General features: G+C 43.2%; 1 protein-coding gene across 1 annotated transcript; it reads left to right on the top strand.

Moving 5' to 3' along the window:
• The first annotated feature begins 1,044 nt into the window (after positions 1 to 1,044).
• Positions 1,045 to 26,754, top strand: LOC145345121 (peptidase M20 domain-containing protein 2-like). Its single transcript, XM_080192769.1, has 7 exons — positions 1,045 to 1,466; positions 7,193 to 7,341; positions 12,761 to 12,903; positions 17,750 to 17,904; positions 19,502 to 19,637; positions 20,803 to 20,910; positions 26,173 to 26,754. Exons 1-7 carry the CDS (start codon positions 1,086 to 1,088, stop codon positions 26,334 to 26,336), a joined length of 1,236 nt encoding a protein of 411 aa, XP_080048895.1. The 5' UTR covers positions 1,045 to 1,085; the 3' UTR covers positions 26,337 to 26,754.
• The last annotated feature ends 318 nt before the right edge of the window (positions 26,755 to 27,072 follow it).

Here is a 27,072-nt window from a genome sequence, read left to right as displayed (position 1 = left end):
GAATCGGTTGCGTTCTTGGACACACGCATCATTAAGGACAGTCACCTCAGCACCTCATTGTACTGCAAGTCCACAGATAACCTCACGATGCTCCACTTCTCCAGCTTCCACCCTAAACACATTAAAGAAGCCATCCCCTATGGACAAGCCCTTCGCACACACAGGATCTGCTCATAAAAACGTAAGCACATAAGAAATAGGAGCAGGAGTAGGCCATCTAGCCCTTCGAGCCTGCCCCGCCATTCAATAAGATCATGGCTGATCTGTCGTGGCTCAGTTCCACATATCCGCCCTCTCCCCATAACCCTTAATCCCCTCGCCTATCAAAAACCCATCAACCCGCATCTTAAAAATATTGAGCGAGGCAGCCTCCACCACCAACGGGCAGAGAATTCCAGAGATTCACCACCCTTTGAGTGAAGAAGTTCCTCTTCAACTCCGTTCTAAACCGCCCCCCCCCCCTTTATCTTGAGGCTGTGCCCTTCAGTCCTACTGTCCTTTCTGAGCGGGAAGAGCCTCTCCACCTCTATCCTATCCATCCCATTCATTATCTTATATGTCTCAATGAGATCTCCCCTCATTCTTCTATTTCTTATGGTGTTGCGAGACTTCTAACTGTACCCACCCCAATCCAACACCGGCATCTCCACGTACTGGGACGGAACACTGGAGCACATTCCCCTCGCCTCGCCTGGCCTGGCCTCCAATCTGACACAGCTGCTGATCGGGTGGAGCCTGGATGGAGCCCCGCCCCGAGCATGTCGATGTTGATTGGTGGAGAGGCTGGCTGAAACCCCGCCCTGAGCACAAGGTCGATGCTGACTGGTGAAGAGGCTGGATGGAGCCCCGCCCCAATCACGAGCTGGATGCCGATTGGCGGGGAGGCTGGCTGGAGCCCCGCCCCGAGATCGATGCTGATTGGCGGAGAGAATGGATGGAGCCCCGCCCCGAGTACGAGGTGGATGCTGATTGGTGGAGAGGGTGTGCGCACTGTGTTGAGTGAGTGGTGATCTGAAGCTCAGGCTGGAGTGGGCAGAGTGAAGAGTGCAGCTGGAGTGTGTTGGAAGTGAGGCTGGTGTGTGGTGATGGGGTCGGGAGAGCTGGCTGGCTTGAAGGCACTGCTGTCCCAGGTCGTGGAGGGGGCTGCCGGTAAGTTGTCCGCCCTGAGCCACCAGATCTGGAGTCAGCCGGAGTTGGCTTACCAGGAGCGGCGGGCTCACGATGCCCTCTGCAGCTTTTTCCAGGCTGAGGGCGGCTGGCAGGTGAAGCCTCAGTACCACCTGGACACGGCTTTCCGGGCGGACTGGGGCCCGGAGGGAGGTCTGACCGTGGGCGTCCTGTGCGAGTACGATGCCCTGCCCGAGATCGGGCACGCCTGCGGGCACAACCTGATCGCCGAGGTGGGCGTCGCTTCTTCTCTGGCGCTGAAGGCAGCCCTGGAGACGCTACCTGACCTGAAAGTTAGGGTAAGATTGCTAACGTGTTGCTTCAATAAAGATTTGTCAATAGTATGTGTTTGTTCTGGTGAAACCTGAAATAAAGGTGGCAAGAGCTGAGCAGCACCCAGGGCAAAAGTCTGAGATCGTCAACCAACCCACTCAAGAACAGCTTTTTCTCTGCTGCCATTAGACTGTTTAACGGACTTCGGGTCGAAGCTAATCATTCTCTACACCCTAGCTATGGGTGTAACACTACATTCAGCACCTTGCCTTCTCTGTGAACGGTATGCTTTGTCTGTATAGCGTGCAAGAAACAATACTTTTCACTAATCCAATATATAAAAAAACAGTAATAAATCACATATGAATCAGAAGAAGATTAACCTTTGGAATTAGATTGCCTTTGCCTTTGCCAGATTTGGTGAATGAATGACCTGTTAGTCGTTTAGTGAATGAGTAACCTGTAGTGCTCAGCAGAAATTTATTCCAATGGTAAAGAAGGATCGTAGGAGAAGGGATAATCAACCGTGGTTAACGAGGGAAATAAAGGAGAGTATTAAATTAAAAGCTGATGCATTTAGAGTGGCTAAAAGTAGCGGGCGAGTAGAGGATTGGGAGAGGTTTAAAAATCAACAAAGAATGACGAAGAAGTTGATAAAGAAAGGAAGGATAGGCTATGAAGTAAACTAGTACTAAATATAAAAAAGGATAGTAAGGGTTTTTATAAATATATAAAGAGGAGGAGGCTGGCTAGGGTGAATGTTGGACCCTTAGAGGATGAGAGGGGGGATTTAGTGGTGGGGGATGAGGAAATGGCTGAGGCCTTAAGTAAGTTTTTTGCTTCGGTCTTCACGGAGGAAGACGTGAATAGTTTGCCGGGTATTAAAGATAGAAGGATGGTAGGAGTTGAGGGTCTGAATGCGATCACTGTCACTAGAGAGGTAGTGCTCGATAGACTAGCGGGACTGATGGTGGACAAGTCCCTAGGACCGGATGGAATGCATTCCAGGCTTCTGAAGGAAATGGCACAAGTGATAGTGGAAGCCTTAGTGATTATTTTCCAAACCTCGCCAGATTCCGGGGAAGTGCCAGAAGATTGGAAAATGGCTAATGTTACGTCGCTGTTTAAAAAAGGGTAGCAGGCAAAAAGCAGGAAATTATAGGCCGGTTAGTTTAACGTCTGTTGTGGGAAAAATGCTTGAATTCATCATCAAAGAAGAAATAGCGAGGCACCTTGAGAAGAATTGTTTGATAGAGCAGACGCAGCACGGATTCATTAAGGGGAAGTCGTGTCTGACAAATTTATTGGAATTCTACGAGGATGTGTCTAGTGCGGTGGATGGAGGGGAACCGGTGGATGTGGTGTTTCTCGATTTTCAGAAGGCGTTTGATAAGGTGCCACACAAAAGGTTGTTACAGAAGGTTAGGGGGCATGGAGTTGGGGGTAAGGTGTTAGCGTGGATAGAGGATTGGTTGTCAAATAGGAGGCAGAGAGTGGGGGTTAATGGGTGCTATTCGGATTGGCGGTTGGTGACTAGTGGAGTGCCCCGGGGTCGGTGCTGGGGCCTCAGCTATTTACCATTTATATAGATGATCTGGAGGAGGGAGCTGAGTGTAGGGTGTCGAAATTTGCTGATGACACAAAGGTAAGTGGAAAAGCAAATTGTGTGGAGGGTGCAGAAAGTCTGCAGAGGGATCTAGATAGGCTAAGCGAGTGGGCGAGGACCTGGCAGATGGAATACAATATTGGCAATCCACTTTGGCAGGAATAATAGTAGGAGGGACTATTATTTAAAGGGCGAAAAGCTGCAGCATGCTACGGTGCAGAGGGACCTGGGGGTCCTTGTGCATGAGTCGCAAAAACCCAGCCTACAGGTGCAGCTGGTGATCAGGAAGGCAAATGGGATGCTGGCCTTCATAGCGACGGGGATTGAATATAAAAGTAGGGAGGTCTTGCTGCAACTGTACAGGGCACTAGTGAGGCCGCAGCTGAAGTATTGTGTGCAGTTTTGGTCGCCGCACTTGCACAAGGATATTTTGGCCTTGGAGGGAGTGCAGAGGAGGTTTACTAGGCTGATACCGGAGTTGAGGGGGTTGAACTATGAAGAGAGGCTGAATAGACTGGGCTTGTATTTGTTGGAGTTTAGAAGGATGAGGGGGGGTTCTTATTGAGATATATAGGATGATGAAGGGGATGGATAAGGTAGAGGTTGAGAGGTTCTTCCCGCTCAGAAAGGACAGCAGGACTAGAGGGCACAGCCTCAAGATAAGGGGGGGCGGTTTAGAATGGAGTTGAGGAGGAACTTCTTCACTCAAAGGGCGGAGAATCTCTGGAATTCTCTGCCCGTTGAAGTGGTGGAGGCTACCTCGCTAATTATATTTAAGACGCGGGTAGATAGGTTTTTGGGAGGCAAGGGGATTGAGGGTTATGGGGAAAAAGCGGGAAAGTGGAACTGAGCCACTTCAGATCAGCCATGATCTTATTGAATGGTGGTGCAGGCTCGAGGGGCTATATGGCCTAGTCCTGCTCCTATTATGTTCTTATGCTCTATGCTATTTCAGAGACCAAAGTGCTTACTGTGCATTTTTTCAGCATTTACTTCTTGTTTGGATTATTGTCGCAATTAAATTGGATGTTCTCTCAAAATTGTGGCGATGGATTGGACATTTGCTAACGTAGTGCCTGACGAATCAGTGAAGCTTGGCAGTTGGTTGCAGGCAAATCATGCCTCTGACTACACCTTTGTTTTCATTTATTATTGTCACATATAAGATGATGAATGGGATGGATAGGATAGAGGTGGGGAGACTCTTCCCGCTCAGAAAGGACAGTAGGACTAGGGGGCACAGCCTCAAGATAAAGGGGGGGCGGTTTAGAACGGAGTTGTTGAGGAGGAACTTCTTCACTCAAAGGGTGGTGAATCTCTGGAATTCTCTGCCCGTTGAAGTGGTGGAGGCTGCCTCGCTAAATATTTTTAAGATGCGGGTTGATGGGTTTTTGATAAGCGAGGGGATTAAGGGTTATGGGGAGAGGGCAGGAATGTGGAACTGAGCCACGACAGATCAGCCATGATCTTATTGAATGGCGGGGCAGGCTCGAGGGGCTAGATGGCCTACTCCTGCTCCTATTTCTTATGTTCTTATGTATTAACATACAGTGAAAAGTATTGTTTCTTTTGTGCTATACAGACAAAGCATGCTGTTCGTAGAGAAGGAAACAAGAGAGTGCAGAATGTAGTGTTACACTCATAGCTAGGGTGTAGAGAAAGACCAACTTAATGCAAGATAAGTCCATTCAAAAGCCTGACAGCAGCAAGGAAGAAGCTGTTCTTGAGCCGGTTGGTATGTGACCTCAGACTTTTGTATCCTTTTTCCTGACGGAAGAGGGTGGAAGAGAGAATTGGATGAGATTACTACTGTTGCCATACATTAGGTTTCAGAGTAGACCAATGCTTCCTAACTTATTTTCCAATGTGACCCTAGAGTGTAACAAAGATGAGACTACGGATGAAGCGGCATCGGGAATGCAGGATCAGGCTACTACGTTGGCTAACACAAAAACTGATGGTGGTAATTAGTGGGGAGCAAAGCCTTACATTACAGGACAATAATAGGCTGATGAGGTGGGCAAAACAGTGGTAAATGAAATTTAATCCTGAAAAGTGATGTAATGCATTTTGAGAAGACTACTAAGACAAGGGAATAAATGATTACATCCTAGATAGTTGCACGGAATCAGTGGCACCTTGTTATGCATGTCCATAGAACTCTCAAGACAGCAGGATAAGTCGATAAGGTGGTTAAGAAGACATATAGGATTCTTGCCTTTAACCAAGTTATTGAATATAAGAGCAGTGATATTATGATTAGGTCACACCTGGAACATTGTGTAATTCTGATTGCCACAGTATAGAAAGGAAGTGGTTGCAATAGAGAAGGTGCAGAAGAGATTTATCCAGATACTGCCTGGGCTGGAGCATTTCGGCTACCAACAGAAACAAGATAGATTGTGGATGCCTTCCTTGGAGCAGACAGCTGAGGGGGAACCTGACTGAGGTGGATAAAATTGTGGGACATTGATACAGTGAACAGGAAGGGACTTTTCCCCTTAGAAAGGTCAGTAACCATGGGGCATGGATTTAAGGTAAGAGGCAGGAGGTTTATAGGAGATGTGAAGAAAAGCTTTTTCACCCAGAGAGTGGTGGGAACCTAGAACTCATTGCCAGAAAGGTTGAAGTGGGAACCCTCACACTTAAGAAGCATTTGGATGAGCAGTTGAAATGCCATAGCATATTGTGGGCCAAGTGCTGGAAAATGGGATTAGAATAGTTAGGCACTTGATGGCCCACACAGACTGAACTGTGTTGTAATATTCCATGACTCTATCATGATTAATGGCAGAGCAGGCTCGAAGAGCCAAATGGCCTACTCCTTTTTTCTGCATTTCTATGTAACAATTGTGTGAGATCAACATCAATATAGACATGAAAATTTGTGTTTTTGAAGAATTATGTAGAATGTTATTTTATAGTCTGGTAGGTTTGAGTCCAAGCTCTCCATACTCGTGACAGAAACAAAATTCTCTGTCTTTCTCCCCACCGCCGCATGCACCACAGGTCAGCCAGCTGGTGGTGGAAGACACAGCGATTCTGACAGGTTATGGCCAAGCCAGTGTGTGGCTGATTCACCAACTCAATGTTCCTGTTTTGCCTACTAACCATTGCCTAAGAATTTCATGCTTTGTTAATCAAGACTTACTATCCTTGCAAAGTTGATGAATCATATTGCACTTGAATAAGCTGCTGCAAAGGCAAAACTGTGTAATTGATACTGCCACCTTTCAGACTAGATCATCTGAGGTTACACACTCTCTTTTTCTCCCTCTCCATCCCCCTCCACCACCACCACTGCCACCACCACCACATTGGTCAACAAATTGCAAGCTGTGCTTTAATTGGAGGCATTCTTTTACCATAATTTCTTTTTCAAAATTTATTTTCCAAAAAAATGCTTTCCTTTTGAAAGGACAGGCCTGAGAATTGATAGAGCTTATAGGTCTTCAAATGGCCAAACGGATCATCAGTAACAAGTCATCATGATCATATTGAGTCTGTTGAAATGGATAAGGTAATGTGTTTTTTGCACATAATGTAGTGATGTATCAGATCACCAACAATATAGGAAAATGTAATTTTACTAATAGTTCATGTGGTAGGTAAACATAAAATGGTTGGCATTTCCTGGCTGTTCACTTCGGCGGGATTTTCTGGACCTGCAGATTTCACGCCTCTACACCGTGGGTTTCCCAGCAGTGTAGGGTGGATTCAGTAGGAAATCCCATAGGCAGTGACGTGACCAGAAGATTCCCACGAACGGCAAACAGTGCACTGCCAGCTGCCCTGGGAAACGCGCTGCGGCGAGGTCAGAAAATACCCCCAAAATCTACATTGCAGAGTCTTTAGTTCGCAAAATTGGACAATATGATTGCAATGTTACCACCATTCATGCAGGTGGCATTTCCCCATCCCACTGCAGTGAGCAGAGATTTGGCTAGCTGCCAAATTCTCCAATCTCATTGCGGCAGGAGCATGCCATGAACAGCGAGTAAGATCGTTCCCTGTTTGTCATTTGCTGTTTAAGTTGCTGAAGGTATTTCCAAATGGTTATTTCTCAACCAAATGCATAAGATAATCTGAATTTTATTGTTTCTTTATCCATCTCTCATTTCTTTCACCCCCACCATTTTAATTTAGGTTTCAGTGATTGGAACGCCAGCTGAAGAGGCTGGTGGAGGAAAGATTGATCTCATTCAAGTTGGTGTATTTAATGATCTGGATTTTGTACTTATGGCCCACCCTTCACAAGAGGATGCTTCTCACCTACCTGATCTGGCTTTAAATGAGTACGTAATTGATTATTCTTTCCAGTTCGTTCTGAATGAGACTGTATAAACCATCAGAACATTTTTCCCATTAATCCTGCGGTATTCCTTTGATTTTTAAGAAATGAAAAATATATGCATGAACAATGACGAACAGAATATGGGCTGCTTTTCTAAATTTGCAGCAATTTTAAGATTGATCTTCAGCAGTTTTATTCAAAATTTTTTTCCTTCCCTGATTTAGCTAATCTTTCCAAAAAAAATTGGATATTCAAAAAGAACTTTTCCACTGTGATTTTTTTTTAATCTAAATTGCTTTATACTTTTTTTTCTTGAGGGGGGGCAAAAAAGGGAAAGTTTATGTTGCACATTTCAAGTCCTCAAAACACCCTGAAACACACTTTGGCCAATTAATACTTCTGGATGCAATGTCACTGACTTGATATTCTTTGGGCTGGAGGAATGTTTGTAGTAGTGTTCCCTAGGGGTTGATATTGGGACTTGCTTTCCTGATGTACATTTATTGGTCTAAATCTTGATGTACAGGGGACAATTTCATAGTTTGTGGATGATTCAAAACATATAAGCTGTAAAGAAGACAGTGTAGAACTTCAAAAGTTGGTGGAATGGGCAGATAGGTGGAAGATGAAGTTCAAAGTGGAGAAATGTGAGGTAATGCATTTTGGTAGGAAGAACATGGATAGAGAGTATAAAATATGGGGTAAAATTCTGACATGGGTGCAGGAATAGAAGGGCCTGGGTGTTGATTTTATTTATTATTGTCACATGTATTAACATACGGTGAAAAGTATTGTCTCTTGCGCACTATAGAGAGAAAACATACCATTTTATAGAGAAGGAAACGAGAGAGTGCAGAATGTAGTGTTACAGTCATAGCTAGGGTGTAGAAAGAGATCAACTTAATGCAAGGTAAGTCCATTCAAAAGTCTGACAGCAGCAGGGAAGAAGCTGTTCTCGAGTGGGTTGGTATGTGATGTCAGACCTTTGTATCTTTTTCCCGACAGATGAAGGTGGAAGAGAGTATGTCGGAGGTGAGTGGGGTCCTTAGTTTTGCTGGCTGCTTTGCCGAGACAGCAGGAAGTGTAGACAGAGTTAATGGATGGTATGTGACCTCAGATTTTTGTATCTTTTCCCCAGTGGAAGAAGGTGGAAGAGACCATGTCCAGGGTGCGTAGGGTCCTTAATTATGCTGGCTGCTTTGCTGAGACAGCGGGAAGTGTAGACAGAGTTAGTGGATGGCAGGCTGGTTTGCTTGATGTATTAGACTGTGCTCATGACGTTTTGCAGGTCCTTGCAGTCTTGGGCAGAGCAGGAGCCATACCAATCCTTTCTATGGACCATTTGTAAAAGTTGGTGAGTATATGTGCATAGATCATTGAAGATGGCAGGGCAAATAGTGAGAGCAGTTAAAGAAGCATTGCATTCTGGCCCTTATTCATAAGGGCAGAGTACAAAAGCAAGAAGGTTAAGCTGAATTTATATATGATACTAGTTAGACTTTAGCTAGAGTATTGTGTACAATCTTAGGCACCACACTATAGGAAGGATGTGAATGCATTGGAGGGAGTGCAGAACAGTTTTACAAGAATGAGAAACTTCAGTTGTGAGGATAGAATGGAGAAGTTGTGATTCTTCTTGGAGAAGAAAAGACTAAGAAGAGATTTGATAGAGATGTTCAAAATCATGAGGGGCTGGACAGAGATGGTGAGATCCTGTTCCTGCTCGATAAAGGATCATGAACAAGAGGGCATAGATTTAAATTCTTTTGTAAAGAAGCAAATGTGATATGAGAACTTTATTACACAGCAAGTTCTTTTAAGTCTGGGAAAAAGTAGTTTATTTATTAGTCACAAGTAAGATTACATTAATACTGCAATGAAGTTGCTGTGAAAATCCCCTAGTCACCACACTCCAGTGCCTGTTCGAGTACATGGAGGGAGAATTTAGCATGGCAAATGCACCTAACCAGCCTGTCTATTAGACTGTGGGACGAAACTGGAGCAGCCGGAGGAAACCCACGCAGACAGAGAGAACATGCAATCTCTGCACAGACAGTGACCCAAGCTGGGAATCGAATCTGGGGCCATGGAGCTTTGAAGCAGCAGTGCTAACCACTGTGCCATCATGCCGCCCAATACACTCCCTGGAAGTGTGGTTGAGGCTGTTTCAATTGACATATTCAAGAGGGCACAAGATGATCATTTGTTTGTATTCAAATAATCTAATGTGCAGAGACGCAGGGGAATAGTTCTAAGCCGTAATGCTTGTTTGGAGAGCTGGTGCAGAATGACGGGCCAATGGTCTCCTTCTGTGATTGTGATAATGTTTACTAAAAAAAGGAAGCTAGTCAATTGCTTTCAACAAGGTCCAACAAACAGCATTGAAATAATGACAGCGATTCTCCTCAAAAAAAAGTCTAAGTGCTTAAGTGGGAGTGTTAACCAGATGGGCATTCAAATCTGAGTACAATGCCAGACACCCACCCATTTCTGGCCCTGCCATGACCAATACGGCGAGCCATTTGTTTTCTGTTGACTTTAGTGAGACCGGAAGATCTCCCTGGTGGGAGGGGCTGGAAAATCCCACACTCTGGGATGATTTTGAGCCTGCTGTCTCCATCCACTGAAATGATGGCAAGCCCTCAAAATCCAGTGAGACTCAGCACGATCTGCGCTGGCGAGTTTGAGTTCTGATCTTCCAGCCCCCTCACTGGTGGAGTAGTACGAAACATGCTGTGAGACCCCCTGGAAGCTCAATTTAATACATGCCGTTAGCGAGCGCTCCCTCCGGAACTGCCACCCTCACCGGATATTCAGTGGGTGCTGGCGTGATGTCACGTCAGCGTAATTTACAATAGGTTGACCTGGACAGGCACCTGTCGTGGGAGTCTCCGTGGGGTTGTAAAAGTAAATGTAGCCCCCCTCCCCCAGGGGAGAGGGGCATGGCCAGGCAGTGGCTTTGCAATGCCCCTAGCTTGTGCCAACCTGGCAGTGTCAACTCATGCCAAGAGGTGGTCTCCAGTGGGGGTCTCCTGCAGGAAGATGGTGGGGGGTGGTGGATTCACTCAGATTTGGTTCTGGGATGAGATGGAGGAGGAGGGGATGTCTGCATTGCCATTGTGGGGAGTGGCCACTGGTTGGGGGAGGGCGGGGTGTTGTAGTGGAAATTTTTCCTGCTTCTGCATTGCGATAGAGAGACTCAACAAAATTTGTTCCAACAAAACAACTTATCTTTATTTTTGAAAGACTGCATGCAGTATTGGCAAAAACTTGAGTTCAGAGAGCCGTCGTTACAACTTACTAATCCTGATCCCAAGTCTGTGCTAACATAAAGAATCAGTTCAATAGTTACACCTTTTTCTTATCAGTTTACATGACTTCAGGAATTCGATTAGTAATAGCGTCATAAGCAATGACATAAATCATGGTACACCTTGCTGACCTCCTAAAACTCTTTGTCTCATCGGTCATAACTTTATCTTGTCCTTTTGATGGAACAGAAGAAGGCCAATGACTTTGTCATTTCTGATCTTGATCTTATCTTGCCTCACTCATCCAGCCCTAAGTTATGTGGAGTCAGCCTTATCAGGTCTTGACCTTCTCCGGTCTTATTCACGTCTTAGGTTATGCGGAGTCAGTTTTACTTATGTTGTACAAATACTTGACCAATTTTCCTATCATGCCATTACTTCATTCGTACAACTTCACAGGGGGAGAGAAGTGCTGACTCCAATTGCGGATGGGAGTGGAGCCTCTGAGACTTGTATGGTGGGCTGGGGGTGAGGTCTATTCTTATTATGATCGGGGTGTCTTTAAAGACTGTCCCAATGTCAGGGCAGCCTGGTTTTGCTGCCATGTTGTGGCCCCGCCTCCCCGGTTTTATCAGTGGAAGCTACATTCTATCTTTTGGTAAGATTACCCCCACCCCCCATGTCTCAAATATAGACTATAGTAATGCAACTTTTATTTTAAATTGATTGCAAAATATGTATACACACATACAGTTTGTGATTTTGGTTGTGGGATAAGTTTTCCAGGCACACTCTTCTTTAAATAGCACATTGGGAGGACAGGAAGTTTATCATCTCATTCAATATTTGGCAGCTTGACAGTGCAGTATTCCTCAGTATTGAGCGATGCACAGAAGTCTTTGGAGTGAGGCACAGTCAGTAGTTTGTGGGTTCAATTTCTTCAATTGATATCTGGATTCCAACCATTTCTTGGATGCTAATTTGCAAATGAAAAGGGCCTACTGCTGGAGATTGGGGCCAGAATTCCAGTTTGCCTGTAGCTGGGGTTTTCCAGTTCCACTGCAGTAAGTGGAGATTTGGCTGAGCGTGAAATTCTCTGTTTTTGCTGGCGGGGTGTATGACATCGGAGAATTCTCATCTTGGCCACCCAGCATATTCTGCAGATACACAATGGAGCACTGATTATTTCAATTGATAGAGAACATGTATTCAAATCCCAAGAGATTGAGAATTTGAATCCAATTACTATCAACAAAAAAGCTGATGCAAATAAGTGACTATGAAGCTGTCGGTTTAACACTTTAAAAAAAAACTGTTTTCAACCAACCTGGCCTGTATTTGACTTCATTCACCCACCCGTGTGGTTAAAGCTCAAGAAAGTGACTTGGTAGACTATTCAGTTCAACTACCACCACCACTTTAGAGAAACTAAGGATATACAATAAATGCTGTTCTTGCCAGCAACACCTACAGTGAATTTTAAAAATGGCAGTGGCTGGAATGTTAGTGGTAAACCTGGTGACAGTCTTCACTTCCCTGTCTGTGCTGACTTTAGCATGTTAAAATCAGCTCCTATGGCTTCAGTCCAAGCTTAGTTATAGCCATCTATGTATGTTTTTTTTGTGATATGATGTTGGCTTCAAACTTTAATTCTTATTTTCCAGCTCTTTATTATCTGTTTCTGTCGTAGCACTATCCCTTAAATATTAAATTTCACAAAATAAGATCCACTATTTGATTACTTGATGGCTCATCCTAAGAGGATTCAATTTGGGCACATTTCACCCAAAATAGTTACATTTCTGATGTAAAAACAAGGTAATATCCTTGTTAGAATTTAAAATTTCCCTGTTGCACTAGAGTCTAAAGCAGGTGAAAATAGCTGAGCTAAATATAAGTGGCAGTGCTAGGGACACTCAGTATCTACCCAGAAAGTATGACTTTCTATATTGGTAACAAGTCTGAATTCAGTTGGTGTCACCCTTGATGGAAGTAGCTGCTATAAACAGGGGTTCATTTTTCTAGGGGTTCCTTCCCCAAATTTTGTAATGATTCTTTGAGGTGGCAGTAGTTTGGTTTAAAGACATTTATCTCTTGCCATTCCCGGTCCTTAATTTATTAATGTTGCCCCAGTTGTAAGTGTTTTTTGTATTTATTACGTATTTTCAGAGTCACTGTGAAGTATTTTGGAAAAGCCACACATGCTGCTGGTTATCCCTGGGAAGGAGTAAATGCATTAGATGCTGCAGTTTTGGCTTACACCAATCTATCAGTGTTGAGACAGCAGCTAAGACCAGATTGGAGAGTTCATGGTGAGTTGATTATTTTAAAAATGTGTTAGTAGTTTCGGATGTTGAATCACATTGGTCCATGCACTTGCTGGTTTCGAATTTTATTTTGGTAAATATTTGCTTTTTCATTTTTACGAAAGCCTAAGACAGAATTTTATGCTCCCCAAGCTGTGATGGAAGGTGTGAAGGTGAACATAATGCCTGGTGGAATTAGTGTGGTGGGGGAGGTCAGATGGCCTCCCCGTCTTTGGGCCGGTTGAGGCCTTGTAAATGGTCTGCTCTTTTTGCTGGTGGGCAACGTGCTGCTTTACAGGGTCCTAGGCCTATTGGACCCTTGTGACTTTCCCATCTGACTTCAGCAAATAGCTCTGCTGGGAACCAGCTACGGTTCCAGCAGTGGCCACCGCCACTCCCTCTGACATTGATGGGACTAACCAAATGGATGGGTTCCTCTTTAAACTATAACTTTGCATTCCATGACATGTGTCAAAAATTCCTCATTTAAACCTGAACGGCTGACTGTTTATCAAAATGTGAAAAGTCACGCAAAAAACTCATAGCTTACACCACCTAGAGCAGATCTCTGACTATATTCTCCTGGAATTCTCCCCATCCTTCTGCCCCCTCACCGCATTGCAGTCATACACAAATAACCAGAAATGTAGTGCTTTAAAAAGGTGGCTCACCTCAGTCTTCGCAAGGACAATTAAGGGTGATCAGCAACAGTGACCATATCCCAAGAAGGAATAGTGAAATCTTGCTCAATGTTGAACGAAAATTTGTTTTCCCTAATTTTTTTGCTGCAACATGCCCAGTTCCATTAACATATGAAATAGCAGCCAGTGTAGGTTATTCAGCCACTCCAGCCTGTTCTGCCAGAACTTTATTTAACTGATCTTAAATGTACTTTCCTGCCAAAACCCCCTTAACCTTGGATTTCCTAAAAGGTTACAACATAAGGTCAGAGCTCATGGTGTTGGAGGTAATTTCCAGCATGGGTAGAGCATTGGCTAACTAACAGAAAGCGGGAAAGTGGAACTGAGCCACTTCAGATCAGCTGTGATCTTGTTGAATGGCGGGGCAGGCTCGAAGGGCTAGATGGCCTACTGCTGCTCCTATTTCTTATGTTCTTAAGTAGCAATAGGGGTCTTTCTCAAGTTGGAGGGCATAACCAGTGGATTGCTACAAGGATCAGTGCTGGGGCCACAGCTCTTCACAATAGATATGATTTGGAGGAAGGAACAGCATGCACTGTCACCAAATCTGCGGAAGATACAAAGTTGATAGGGAAGGTAGACTGCAAGGAGGATATTAATGGTTTACAGAGACATTGATAGATTGAGTGGGTAGAAAATTAGCAAATGGAATTCACAGGTTAAGTAAATGGGCAGAAAATTAGCAAATGGAATTATATGTGGGAAAATGTGAGATGATAGAATGAGAAGGTGATTTATTATTTAAATGGAAATACTGCAGAAAGCTGTAACACAAAGAGACTTTGGATTCTTGTTTATGAAACACAGATAGCTGGCATACAGCTACAGAAGATAATAGGGAAGGAAAATGGGATGCTGTCTTCTATTCCTGGGGACTGGAGTATTGAAGTAAAGGGGTATTGCTGCAACTGTACAAGCTGCTAGTGAAGCCACATTTAGAAAACTGTGTACAGTTTTTGTCCCTTTAAGGAAAGATATATCACTGGAAGCAGTATAGAGGATGTTTAAAAGGATGATCTGGGATACGATTGCCATATGAGGAAAGATTAAACAGGTTGGGTCTGTACTTGGAGTTCAGAAGAATGAGAGGTGATATGATTGAAACATGAGATTCTTAAGGTGTTAGATTGGATAAAAATTGGGAGGATGCTTCCACTTATAGGAGAGCATAGGACCAGAGGGCATAGTCGCAGAATAAGGGGTACTCATTTAAGATGGATTTGAGGAAGAATTTCTTCTCTGAGGGAGAATTCTTTGCCTCAGGAAGCCACGGAGGTTGAGACATTGAATATTTTCAAGGCTGAGATCGATAGGTTTTTAGTCAGTTGGGGAATTAAGGATTATGGAGATGAGGCAGAAAAGTGGACTAAGTGTGGTAGATCAACCATGATCTTACTAAATATATAGTCTTGAAGAGCTGAATGGCCTATTTTTGTTCCTATTTCTTGTGGTCTGAAATGGGAGATGCCACTTAAAACATAAGAACATAAGAAATAGGAGCAGGAGTAGGCCATCTAGCCCTTCGAGCCTGCCCCGCCATTCAATAAGATCATGGCTGATCTGTCGTGGCTCAGTTCCACATTCCCACCCTCTCCCCATAACCCTTAATCCCCTCTCTTATTAAAAACCCATCAACCTGCATCTTAAAAATATTTAGCGAGGCAGCCTCCACCACCTCAACGGGCAGAGAATTCCAGAGATTCACCACCCTTTGAGTGAAGAAGTTCCTCCTCAACTCCGTTCTAAACCGCCCCCCCCTTTATCTTGAGGCTGTGCCCCCTAGTCCTACTGTCCTTTCTGAGCGGGAAGAGTCTCTCCAGCTCTATCCTATCCATCCCATTCATCATCTTATACGTCTCAATGAGATCTCCCCTCATTCTTCTAAACTCTAATGAGTACAAGCCTAGTTTATTCAGCCTCTCCTCATAACTCAACCCCCTCAACTCCAGTATCAGCCTAGTAAACCTCCTCTGCACTCCCTCCAAGGCCAAAATATCCTTGCGTAAGTACGGCGACCAAAACTGCACACAGTACTCCAGCTGCGGCCTCACCAATGCCCTATACAGCCGCAGCAAGACCTCCCTACTTTTATATTCAATCCCCCTCGCTATGAAGGCCAGCATCCCATTAGCCTCCCTGACCACCTGCTGCACCTGCAGGCTGGGGTTTTGCGACTCATGCACAAGGACCCCGAGGTCCCTCTGCACCGTCGCCTGCTGCAGTTTTTCGCCACGTAAGTAATAGTCCTTCCTACCATTCTTCCTACCAAAGTGGACCACCTCGCACTTGCCAACATTAAATTCCATTTGCCATTTCCTGGCCCATTCGCCCAGCCTATCTAGATCCTTCTGCAGACTCTCCACACCCTCCGCGCAATTTGCCGTCCCCCCAATCTTGGTGTCATCAGCAAATTTCGACACCATACACTCGGTTCCCTCCTCCAGATCATCTATATAAATGGTAAATAGCTGAGGCCCCAGCACCGACCCCGGGGCACTCCACTAGTCACCAACCGCCAATCCGAATAGCACCCATTAACCCCCACTCTCTGCCTCCTATTTGACAACCAATCCTCTATCCACGCTAACACCCTACCCCCAACTCCATGTCCCCTGACCTTCTGCAATAACCTCTTGTGAGGTACCTTGTCAAACGCCTTCTGAAAATCAAGAAAGACCACATCCACCGGCTCTCCTCTATCCACCACCCTAGACACATCCTCATAGAACTCCAATAAATTTGTCAGACACGACTTCCCCTTAACGAAACTGTGCTGCGTCTGCTCTATCAAGTAAAACGTGCCCCTCAGGCTTCCCTCAAGGGGAAACTTGTTCTCAGCATCTACCTCTCAGAATCTTGTGTTTCAGCATGATCACCTGCCATTCATTTGAACTCCAGTGGATGTAGGATCAATCTTTCCAAACAGCAATGTAAACTGAGCAACTGTAGACATAAATTGTGCCCTGAAACATTCATAAGAGGTTGGACTATTGGAAGTTACTTTATACTAAAACTATTCTGTTAAAGCTTCGTGTATAGTTGTTCTATAGAACCCAAAGATATTGTGTAGCAATGAAGGGGGCCATTTGGTGCATAATTTATGTACCATTTGTTGCTAGACCACTCCAAATTTAAGACCAGTGATGCTTTCCAATTTTTTAATATCACCTTTCACTGCAGATATTTTGCTCAGCCTTAAAAGATACAATTCTACTTTTGCTACACCCACTCAGTGTGGCTAAGGTTTCAATTTGACCGGAGGAAGTTCTGAACGTTCAAAACTATCCCCTACGTTTCTAGTTATTACAAAATGTTTCAGCACACCACGCACACATACATAAACATGCATGATGGGTGTATGGTTATATCATGTCTTTGTAAAATCACCCTGTCATTTTTTTTCAAATTGAGTAGCTGTGTCATATTCAGAAAACAATGACAGATATATTTCAATAGTTTCACAAACATGGAAGAAAAAGAAATCCCTCCAGATCAACCACAGCTTTGTTTAAAGAGCTTTTTAGAGGGCAGAAGTATCATAATTAAATGCTATCTATTCTAGTGTTAAGGGAGTGTTAAGTTTGCACAAGTCCCAAACACCATGCATCCAATACATTTAGTAATTAATTATGAAAACAGCATTAAACCAAGGATGCTTGTTAATTTTCCTACACTCCATCTCTCAAAATATATTTAGCTGGCTAGTGAGATTTGTGTGCAAGAACCTAAACAACTGCTCTCATCAGCACTCATTTAATCCTGGTCTGTTTAATAGAAAAGTACATCAACAACAGACCGGTGGAATTGGGAGCAGCTGATTTAGTGCAACCATCTGTTTATTGTTCCAATTCTTCTACAGATTCTCTTATGAGAAACTGATCTCTAAACAGATGCATGTAAAAGTACACGGGTAATATTCACTTAGATATCAGAAAAGCAGGGTTAGAAAATAAAATGTGGTTCATAACCACCAATTTTCCATCCACACCCAAAATGAAAATAGAAACGTGAACTTTAAACTTGTGGAAAGTCAGATTTTCCCTGTATATGACAAATTCCCCAGACTTTTAAGATTTGTTTTTAGAGTTTTAGAGTTTATGATCTTTCCATGATTATTTGACTGCTTGATCATTATGCTGTCTTGCTGCAAGGTATTATTAAACATGGAGGAGTGAAGCCAAACATTATTCCATCATACTCTGAGCTGATGTTTTTTCTCCGTACTCCAAAGTACAAGGACCTGGGTACCCTGTGTGAAAAAGCAACACAGTGTTTCAAAGCTGCTGGCTTGGCAACAGGATGCCAGGTAGTTACTGCATGATAATTGTATAAACTGAGAGAATCACTTGTTATTGATGACATTGCACAGACATTGGCCTGGATTTTGCAGCCACATTCTTAGTTTTTTGACCCAGCAGTAATTATTGTATCCAACCTCTATTGTGCATTCAGCTATCCTTCCTCTCTCTCTCTCTCTCTTCCTCTCTCCTCTTCTCCTTTTTCCTCTCTCCTCTCTCTTTTTCCTCTCTCCTCTCTCCTTTTTCCTCTCTCCTCTCTCCTTTTTCCTCTCTCCTCTCTCCTTTTTCCTCTCTCCTCTCTCCTTTTTCCTCTCTCCTCTCTCCTTTTTCCTCTCTCCTCTCTCCTTTTTCCTCTCTCCTCTCTCCTTTTTCCTCTCTCCTCTCTCCTTTTTCCTCTCTCCTCTCTCCTTTTTCCTCTCTCCTCTCTCCTTTTTCCTCTCTCCTCTCTCCTTTTTCCTCTCTCCTCTCTCCTTTTTCCTCTCTCCTCTCTCCTTTTTCCTCTCTCCTCTCTCCTTTTTCCTCTCTCCTCTCTCCTTTTTCCTCTCTCCTCTCTCCTTTTTCCTCTCTCCTCTCTCCTTTTTCCTCTCTCCTCTCTCCTTTTTCCTCTCTCCTCTCTCCTTTTTCCTCTCTCCTCTCTCCTTTTTCCTCTCTCCTCTCTCCTTTTTCCTCTCTCCTCTCTCCTTTTTCCTCTCTCCTCTCTCCTTTTTCCTCTCTCCTCTCTCCTTTTTCCTCTCTCCTCTCTCCTTTTTCCTCTCTCCTCTCTCCTTTTTCCTCTCTCCTCTCTCCTTTTTCCTCTCTCCTCTCTCCTTTTTCCTCTCTCCTCTCTCCTTTTTTCCTCTCTCCTCTCTCCTTTTTCCTCTCTCCTTTTTCCTCTCTCCTTTTTCCTCTCTCCTCTCTCCTTTTTCCTCTCTCCTCTCTCCTTTTTCCTCTCTCCTCTTTCCTTTTTCCTCTCTCCTTTTTCCTCTCTCCTCTCTCCTTTTTCCTCTCTCCTCTCTCCTTTTTCCTCTCTCCTCTCTCCTTTTTCCTCTCTCCTCTCTCCTTTTTCCTCTCTCCTCTCTCCTTTTTCCTCTCTCCTCTCTCCTTTTTCCTCTCTCCTCTCTCCTTCAAACCTAACAGAGTTTGTATAACGAAACTGAGCAAGCCTTGGAAATTGGGAGAGTGGGCTTGGAAAGGGAAGGCAGCCAGGTTGGGTTAGAAATCCCAATTAGACAGCCGTTTTAAATAATATATTTTTTTTTAAAGTAATTTTATTTCTACAAGATTAAATTTATGCCACAAGTGAAGAATATATTCACAAGTTTCTAGGCCAATTTTGTAAAGACTAAAACTGTTTAATCTTGTACAACTGTCATAGAACTTCTGTATGCCAATCACAATTGGTACCTTATTTCTGAATACAAATTAGATGGGACCTATATGTATCTTGATGTAACTGGTTATATAGGAACTAAACACATTTAAGTCCAGTTTAAAATCATCTGTTCATATTGCTAGTGAAATAGGTGAATGTTTTAATTTGCCTCGATACTTTGAATCCAAGAAGCTGGCTATTTATTAACTGTTCTGGACAAATAATTTACAAATGCTAATATTCTATTCTTTCAGGTAGAACTGGAGTTTGCTAAGAATGTATTCTATAACGTGCTTCCTAATGAGACTCTCCAACATCTGTATGAGGTGAATGGCAGAAGTCTTGGCATGGAATTCATAACCGATGATAAAATTCAGAACACGTTATCAGGTAGTTTTTTTTTACCATTTCCATGCCTGACAATTTGGGAATGTCTTATGCAGCTTATATTTCTTTCCCCATTTTGTTTTAGTTTTTATGCTTTTTTTTTCTGGTCATCTTAATGTTCATTCTGATCATGCTCTGCTCTTCCTTTTCTTTCACTCCCAACTCCTACATGTCAGAGTTGTGGATCAATTTTAAAGAACTTCGAATGAGCAGTTGAAAACTTTTTTTTTTCTTCAAGAACCATTCTATTTTTAAACAAATTGTGCACAATTAGTTCTGAAACACTTAGCATCTTGAGGCTTACTTCTGCTGTAGTCATGCTCTTTATATAATAATTACTTGAATTATTTCCTACCAAAGAACTAAAAAAGTTAAAAATCAGTGTTCAAAGTTGCTGTCAGAAATAAATTATTTTTTCCTTTAAGGTTATCTCATCTCCTTTTGCAGTTTCCCTCAAAGTGCTGCACCAAGATCTAAAAATTATAGTTTAGAAGGTTCTGAGTTGCAGACATTGCTTTGGAACTGTGAAAGGAAGTGATTGTGGAACAGCATCTCAAATTGTTGACAATTTAATAGTCGAGTGATATTTTAGCAATAAAACTGAATTTTTGTTTTTTCTGTTGACTCATAACTTTTGTTTTACATTTTGTCCAACAAGGTTTTATTCAATGTATAATTTTAGTATGTATAATGAATCAACGTGATATTGTGAATTGTAATATTTATTAGATTAGAATATGCAGTCTTACTGCTGTAGCTGCCTTAAATCTATCCTAAAGTTCAGGTTTCCAGATGGTATTGCATAAATCTATTGACTTATTGTCGAACAAGTTACTAATGGCTGAATACTATCATTATATAGCAGTGATGGTATGTTGCGGAAAGATGGGGTGCACCGATTCTATTTGAAGCTGAATCTTTCCTCTTGCCTCAATATTGAAGTGTGTAACTCGCCATCATCAGATACTTTTTTTAAAATAGTATCCAATTAATGTAAACAATTTTTCAATTTAAATTGAAGGTACACACTATATTGCTTTTGTGTAATTTAAATTCCATTATTGTATTTGAGTATTACCCTCTTGAATGCCCTACCACTACTTGAAAGACTGAGGCAAGCTAGATAAAAAAAATGTTGATACATCTCTTTACTTTTTGGCTTTTTTAGGCTCCACAGATTTTGGCAATGTTTCTTTTGTTGTTCCTGGAATTCACCCATTTTTTTACATTGGAACATCAGCGTTGAATCACTCAGTGGAATACACTGAAGCAACTGGTAAGTAATTTGAAATACTGTATTCTCGCATTGGTTTACAAATACTTGCTGAGTACAAAAGTATGGTGGATAAGATGAAAAGTGCCAATTGTTCCAGTGTCCACGGTATTTGGCTAATTGCTCGGTTGTTGTCATTCATCCATTATATCAAAAAACTGAATATGCATGAAGTTTTGCATTCTACTTCCAGTTTTGCCAAAGTTTCTCTACATACTAGCACACTAAGCAAGAATAGCCTGGGATGACTCATCCAGAATAGTTGAGATCAGAGCTTACAATACAGGAAATTCTGATCATTATTAACTATTGAAGTGTGAGTATCATATTCAAAGCTGGCATTTACCTAGTTGTCCTGAGAAGTTAGTGATGCAACTGAGTGGCTTTGTTGTGTTATGATGTGGAGATACCAGCGTTGGACTAGGGTAAACACAGTAAGAAGTCTTTACAACTAATCAAGTCTTAAACGTACAGACAATGTGAGTGGAGAGAACATTAAGCACAGGTTAAAGAGATATGTGTTGCCTCCAGACAGGACAGTTAGTGAGATTTTGCAAGTTGTGGGGGTTACAGATAGTGTGACATGAACCCAAGATCCCAGTTGAGCCATCAACTCAACACTCTGATCAAGACCTTTGATCTGGACCTTCAGAGCACCCTTCGTTCTCTCATCCCACGTGCTCCCTGTATTGGAAATCTCTATTGCCTCCCGAAGATACACGAGGCAAACACACCCGACTGTCCCATCGTATCGGGCATTGGGACCCTATGCTAGAACCTCTCCGCCTATGTCAAGGCCATCCTGAAACCCATTGTACAAAGAACCCCGGCTTTTGTCATGACACTACAGACTTCCTACAGAAACTCAGCACACATGGAGCAGTTGAACCAGGAGCTCTCCTCGTCACAATGGATGTCTCGGCACTGTACGCCAGCATCCCCCATGACGATGGCATTGTTGCAACTGCCTTCGTACTCAATGCTGACAACTGCCAGTTTCCAAATGCAATTTTATAACTCATCTGCTTCATCCTGGACCTCAATGTCTTCACCTTCAACAACCAGTTCTTCATCCAGACACACGGAACAACCATGGGGACCAAATTCGCACCTCAATATGCCAACATCTTCATGCGTAGGTTCGAACAAGACTTCTTCACTGCACAGGACCATCAACCAATGCTATACACTAGATACATCGATGACACTTTCTTCCTTTGGACTCACTGAAATAACTATATGATGACACCAAGTTCCATCCCACCATCAGACTCACCATGGACTATTCTCCAGAATCGGTTGCGTTCTTGGACACACGCATCATTAAGGACGGTCACCTCAGCACCTCATTGTACTGCAAGTCCACGGATAACCTCACGATGCTCCACTTCTCCAGCTTCCACCCTAACCACGTTAAAGAAGCCATCCCCTATGGACAAGCCCTCCGCACACACAGGATCTGCTCATAAGAACGTAAGAACATAAGAAATAGGAGCAGGAGTAGGCCATCTAGCCCCTCGAGCCTGCCCCGCCATTCAATAAGATCATGGCTGATCTGTCGTGTCTCAGTTCCACATTCCCGCCCTCTCCCCATAACCCTTAATCCCCTCGCCTATCAAAAACCTATCAACCCGCGTCTTAAATATATTTAGCGAGGCAGCCTCCACCACTTCAACGGGCAGAGAATTCCAGAGATTCACCACCCTTTGAGTGAAAAAGTTCCTCCTCAACTCCGTTCTAAACCGCCCCCCCTTTATCTTGAGGCTACTAGGCCCTCTAGTCCTACTGTCCTTTCTGAGCGGGAAGAGCCTCTCCACCTCTATCCTATCCATCCCATTCATCATCTTATATGTCTCAATGAGATCTCCCCTCATTCTTCTAAACTCTAACGAGTACAAGCCTAGTTTATTCAACCTCTCCTCATAGTTCAACCCCCTCATCTCCGGTATCAGCCTGGTAAACCTCCTCTGCACTCCCTCCAAGGCCAGAATATCCTTGCGTAAGTGCGGCGACCAAAACTGCACACAGTACTCCAGCTGCAGCCTCACCAATGCCCTATACAGCTGCAGCAAGACCTCCCTACTTTTATATTCAATCCCTGTCGCTATGAAGGCCAGCATCCCATTTGCCTTCCTGACCACCTGCTGCACCTGCAGGCTGGGTTTTTGCGACTCATGCACAAGGACCCCGAGGTCCCTCTGCACCGTTGCACGCTGCAGTTTTTCGCCATGTAAGTAATAGTCCTTCCTACCGTTATTCCCACCAAAGTGGACAACTTCACATTTGCCAACATTAAATTCCATTTCCAGTTCCTGGCCCATTCGCCCAGCCTATCTAGATCCTTCTGCAGACTCTCCACACCCTCCGCACAATTTGCCGTTCCCCCAATCTTGGTGTCATCAGCAAATTTCGACACCATACACTTGGTTCCCTCCTCCAGATCATCTATATAAATGGTAAATAGCTGAGGCCCCAGCACTGACCCCGGGGCACTCCACTAGTCACCAATCGCCAATCCGAATGGCACCCATTGACCCCCACTCTCTGCCTCCTATTTGACAGCCAATCCCCTATCCACGCTAACACCCTACCCCCAACTCCATGCCCCCAGACCTTCTGCAATAACCTCTTGTGAGGCACCTTGTCAAACGCCTTCTGAAAATCAAGAAAGACCACATCCACCGGCTCTCCTCTATCCACCGCCCTAGACACATCCTCATAGAACTCCAATAAATTCGTCAGACACGACTTCCCCTTAACGAAACCGTGCTGCGTCTGCTCTATCAAACAATTCTCCTCAAGATGCCTTGCTATTTTCTCCTTGATCATGGATTCTAACATTTTACCTACAACAGACATTAAACTAACCAGCCTATAATTCCCTGCCTTTTGCCTGCCACCCTTCTTAAACAACGGCGTAACTTTAGCCGTCTTCCAATCTTCCGGCACTTCCCCTGAATCCAGCGACGTTTGGAAAATAATCACCAAGGAGGATCACAACAGACACCTCCAGACGTTGAAAGATGCTCTTATAAGAACAGGATATGGCGCTCGACTCATCGATCGACAGATCTGATATGCCACAGTGAAAAACCGCACCAACTCTCCTCAGAAAACAAACACGGTAGACAGAGTACCCTTCATCGTCCAATGCTTCCCCGGAGCGGAGAAGCTATAACATTTCCTCCGGAGCCTTCAACGTATCATTGATGAAGACGAACATCTCGCCAAGGCCAATTCCACACCCCCACTTCCTGCCTTCAAACAACCGCACAACCTCAAACAGACTATTGTCCACAGTAAACTACCCAGCCTTCAGAAGAAGTGACCACGACACCACTCGACCCTGCCACAGCAAACTCTGCAAGACGTGCCAGATCATTGACACGGATGCCATCATCTCACATGAAAACACCATCCACCAGGTACACGGTAGGTACTCTTGCAACTTGGCCAACGTTATCTACCTGATGCGCTGCAGGAAAGGATGTCCCGAGGCTTGGTACATTGGGAGACCATGCAGACGCTACAACAACGGATGAATGAACACCACTCGACAATCACCAGGCAAGACTGTTCTCTTCCTTTTAGGGAACACCTCAGCGGTCACGGGCATTCAGCCTCTGATCTTCAGGTAAGCGTTCTCCAAGGTGACCTTCACGACATATGACAACTCAGTTGCTGAGCAGAAACTGATAACCAAGTTCCACATACATGAGGACAACCTCAATCAGGATCTTGGGTTCATGTCACACTATCTGTGACCCCCAAGACTTGCCTGACTTGCAAAATCTCACTAACTGTCCTGTCTAGAAACCATACCTTTAACCTGTGCTTAATGCTCTCTCCACTCACTCCACTGTACCTTTAAGACTTGATTACCTGTAAAGATGTGCATTCCAAGCATGAGTTTGTGTCTTTATATGCCCTGTTTGTGAACAGGTCTCACCTGATGAAGGAGCAGCACTCCGAAAGCTAATGGTGTTTGCTACCAAATAAACTTGTTAGACTTTAACCTAGTGTTGTGAGACTTCTTACTGGCTTTGTTATGGACAGGAGAGCGAGGCAAAAAACAAAAGGCCAAGGTCACATACCAACCAACTCAAGAACAGCTTCTTCCCTGCTGCCATCAGACTTTCAAATTGACTGATGATGTATATTGAGTTGATCTTTTTCTATACCCTAGCTATGACTGTAACACCATACTCTGCACTCTGTCCTTTCCTTCTTTGTAAGGTATGCTTTACTTGTATAGCATGCAAGAAAGAATACTTATCACTGTATAGCAATACATGTGACAATAGAGCAAATGAATCCAGAACAGGTTAACGTTGTCAAGTTAATGTCTCTGGCCTAGGAATTAAACATGTACCATTATCTTGCCTAGCTGATAGGATGTGATGACTATTTGTTTGTCCAACAACTAGAAACTGAGTTTGATAGTGCTTTCAAAGGATGGTCTCTCTCAATCTTGGTATCTCCACCTTTCTCCATCTTCATGACTCTCTTTAGAACTTCCCTGTAACCAAGCATTTAGTCACCACCCTAATATTTTTTGCATTGTATCTGCCAATTTTTAATCTATGCTTTTGCACCGATTAACTTTTTTTCTACACTAAAGACAAAGGTGTACTATGAGCTTAAGTAGCATGCTGGATTTAAGTTGCTTCCTTTCTGCCTAGGACCTGCCAAAAGGCAAACCAAATCAGTCAGATAAAATAGTGTTTCTAAAGCTTTGACACCGAAAAGATTTATGAATAAATTTGTGAAGTTATGCTGTGGTGTTAGTATTCATTTCATCCTCAATTGCAGGCACTAACTGCAATAAACATTGAAATGCTTAGGACACTGATTTTAAACAAGCGCATTGTTCCACAGTATTGATGGCAATAGAAAGTAAACAACTGAAAGACTAATTTCTCTATCCATTTGAAGTCTAATCCCACCCATTTGAAGTAGCCTAGAAGTATTTGCATTTCACGACAGAACCTAAGTGCCACAATTTTCCACGTTCAGTGACGTAGTGACATATTTTGTATTATAACATGTACACGATTCTTTTGTCACAAAATATTTTCAGTTTTTTTCATTGCCCACCCTCACCACTGAGGACCAGCCATGATTTCATTGAAATAGTTACCTGAAAACACATTTTTAAGATTTTGTATATATGGTAGTCCAAATAAAAGCTAGTATAAATCATGAATAGATTATTCTAATCTTGCATTAGTAGTGCTTACTTTTGCTGCTTTGTTATTGTTGCAGGATCTAAAGAAGCACAGTATTATACACTGCGAACAGCAAAGGCCCTGGCAATGACTGCGTTGGATGTTGTGTTAAACCCAAATCTGTTGCAGCAGATGAAGAAAGATTTTGAAAAGGATAAATTGCGGGAAGAAGGAACAGTACAAGTCAATACAAGTCTTTGAACAATACAAGTCTCTTTGAATAACCATTACTAAATGATGATTTTTTTTGTTGAAGTAATTTTTACTCCACTATTGATGGATTGTAAACAAATCAAAGATCACAGTCCTACGTAGAAATACCACTACAGGTGCATAGATAGCGTGGATTTTATTTTCACTCGATTTAACAGTTACTTGCAAAAACAAATTATGCTCTTTATCTCTGCTTAATATTTTAAAATATAATTTTAAAATTTTATAGCTTGGTATGAAGGCATTTTGCATGATTTTATTCAAACATGGGAAAGTTATCACGTTATATAATTTGTTTAAACGTTCATTTTTTTGAAATGATTGTGTAGTTTCCAGGTCACAGGAAGAAAAATGAAATTCTCATTTATGATAATAACTAACTAATGTCTCTGATCCTAGCTATATACTTAAGAACATAAGAACATAAGAAATAGGAGCAGGAGTAGGCCATCTAGCCCTTCGAGCCTGCCCCGCCATTCAATAAGATCATGGCTGATCTGTCGTGGTTCAGTTCCACTTTCCCGCCCTCTCCCCATAACCCTTAATCCCCTCTTTTATCAAGAACCCATCAACCCGCTTCTTAAAAATATTTAGCGAGGCAGCCTCCATCACTTCAAAGGGCAGAGAATTCCAGAGATTCACCACCCTTTGAGTGAAGAAGTTCCTCCTCAACTCCGTTCTAAACCGCCTCCCCTTTATCTTGAGGCTGTGCCCCCTAGTCCTA

The sequence above is a fragment of the Carcharhinus amblyrhynchos genome, chromosome 7, assembly GCF_965287045.1.
Source record: "Carcharhinus amblyrhynchos chromosome 7, sCarAmb.v2.hapA, whole genome shotgun sequence".
Taxonomy (NCBI): Eukaryota; Metazoa; Chordata; class Chondrichthyes; order Carcharhiniformes; family Carcharhinidae; genus Carcharhinus; species Carcharhinus amblyrhynchos.
The sequence above is the reverse complement of the archived record's forward strand: the minus strand, read 5'-3'. Positions and strand labels throughout refer to the sequence as shown.

Bases quoted from the DNA above. Each gene is read 5' to 3' on its own strand.
- LOC145345121 (XM_080192769.1), top strand. From the start codon at position 1,086: ATGGGGTCGGGAGAGCTGGCTGGCTTGAAGGCACTGCTGTCCCAGGTC. The intron at 1,467-7,192 runs GTAAGATTGCTA...ATTTTAATTTAG, and splicing joins TACCTGACCTGAAAGTTAGG to GTTTCAGTGATTGGAACGCC. The intron at 12,904-17,749 runs GTGAGTTGATTA...TCTTGCTGCAAG, and splicing joins ACCAGATTGGAGAGTTCATG to GTATTATTAAACATGGAGGA.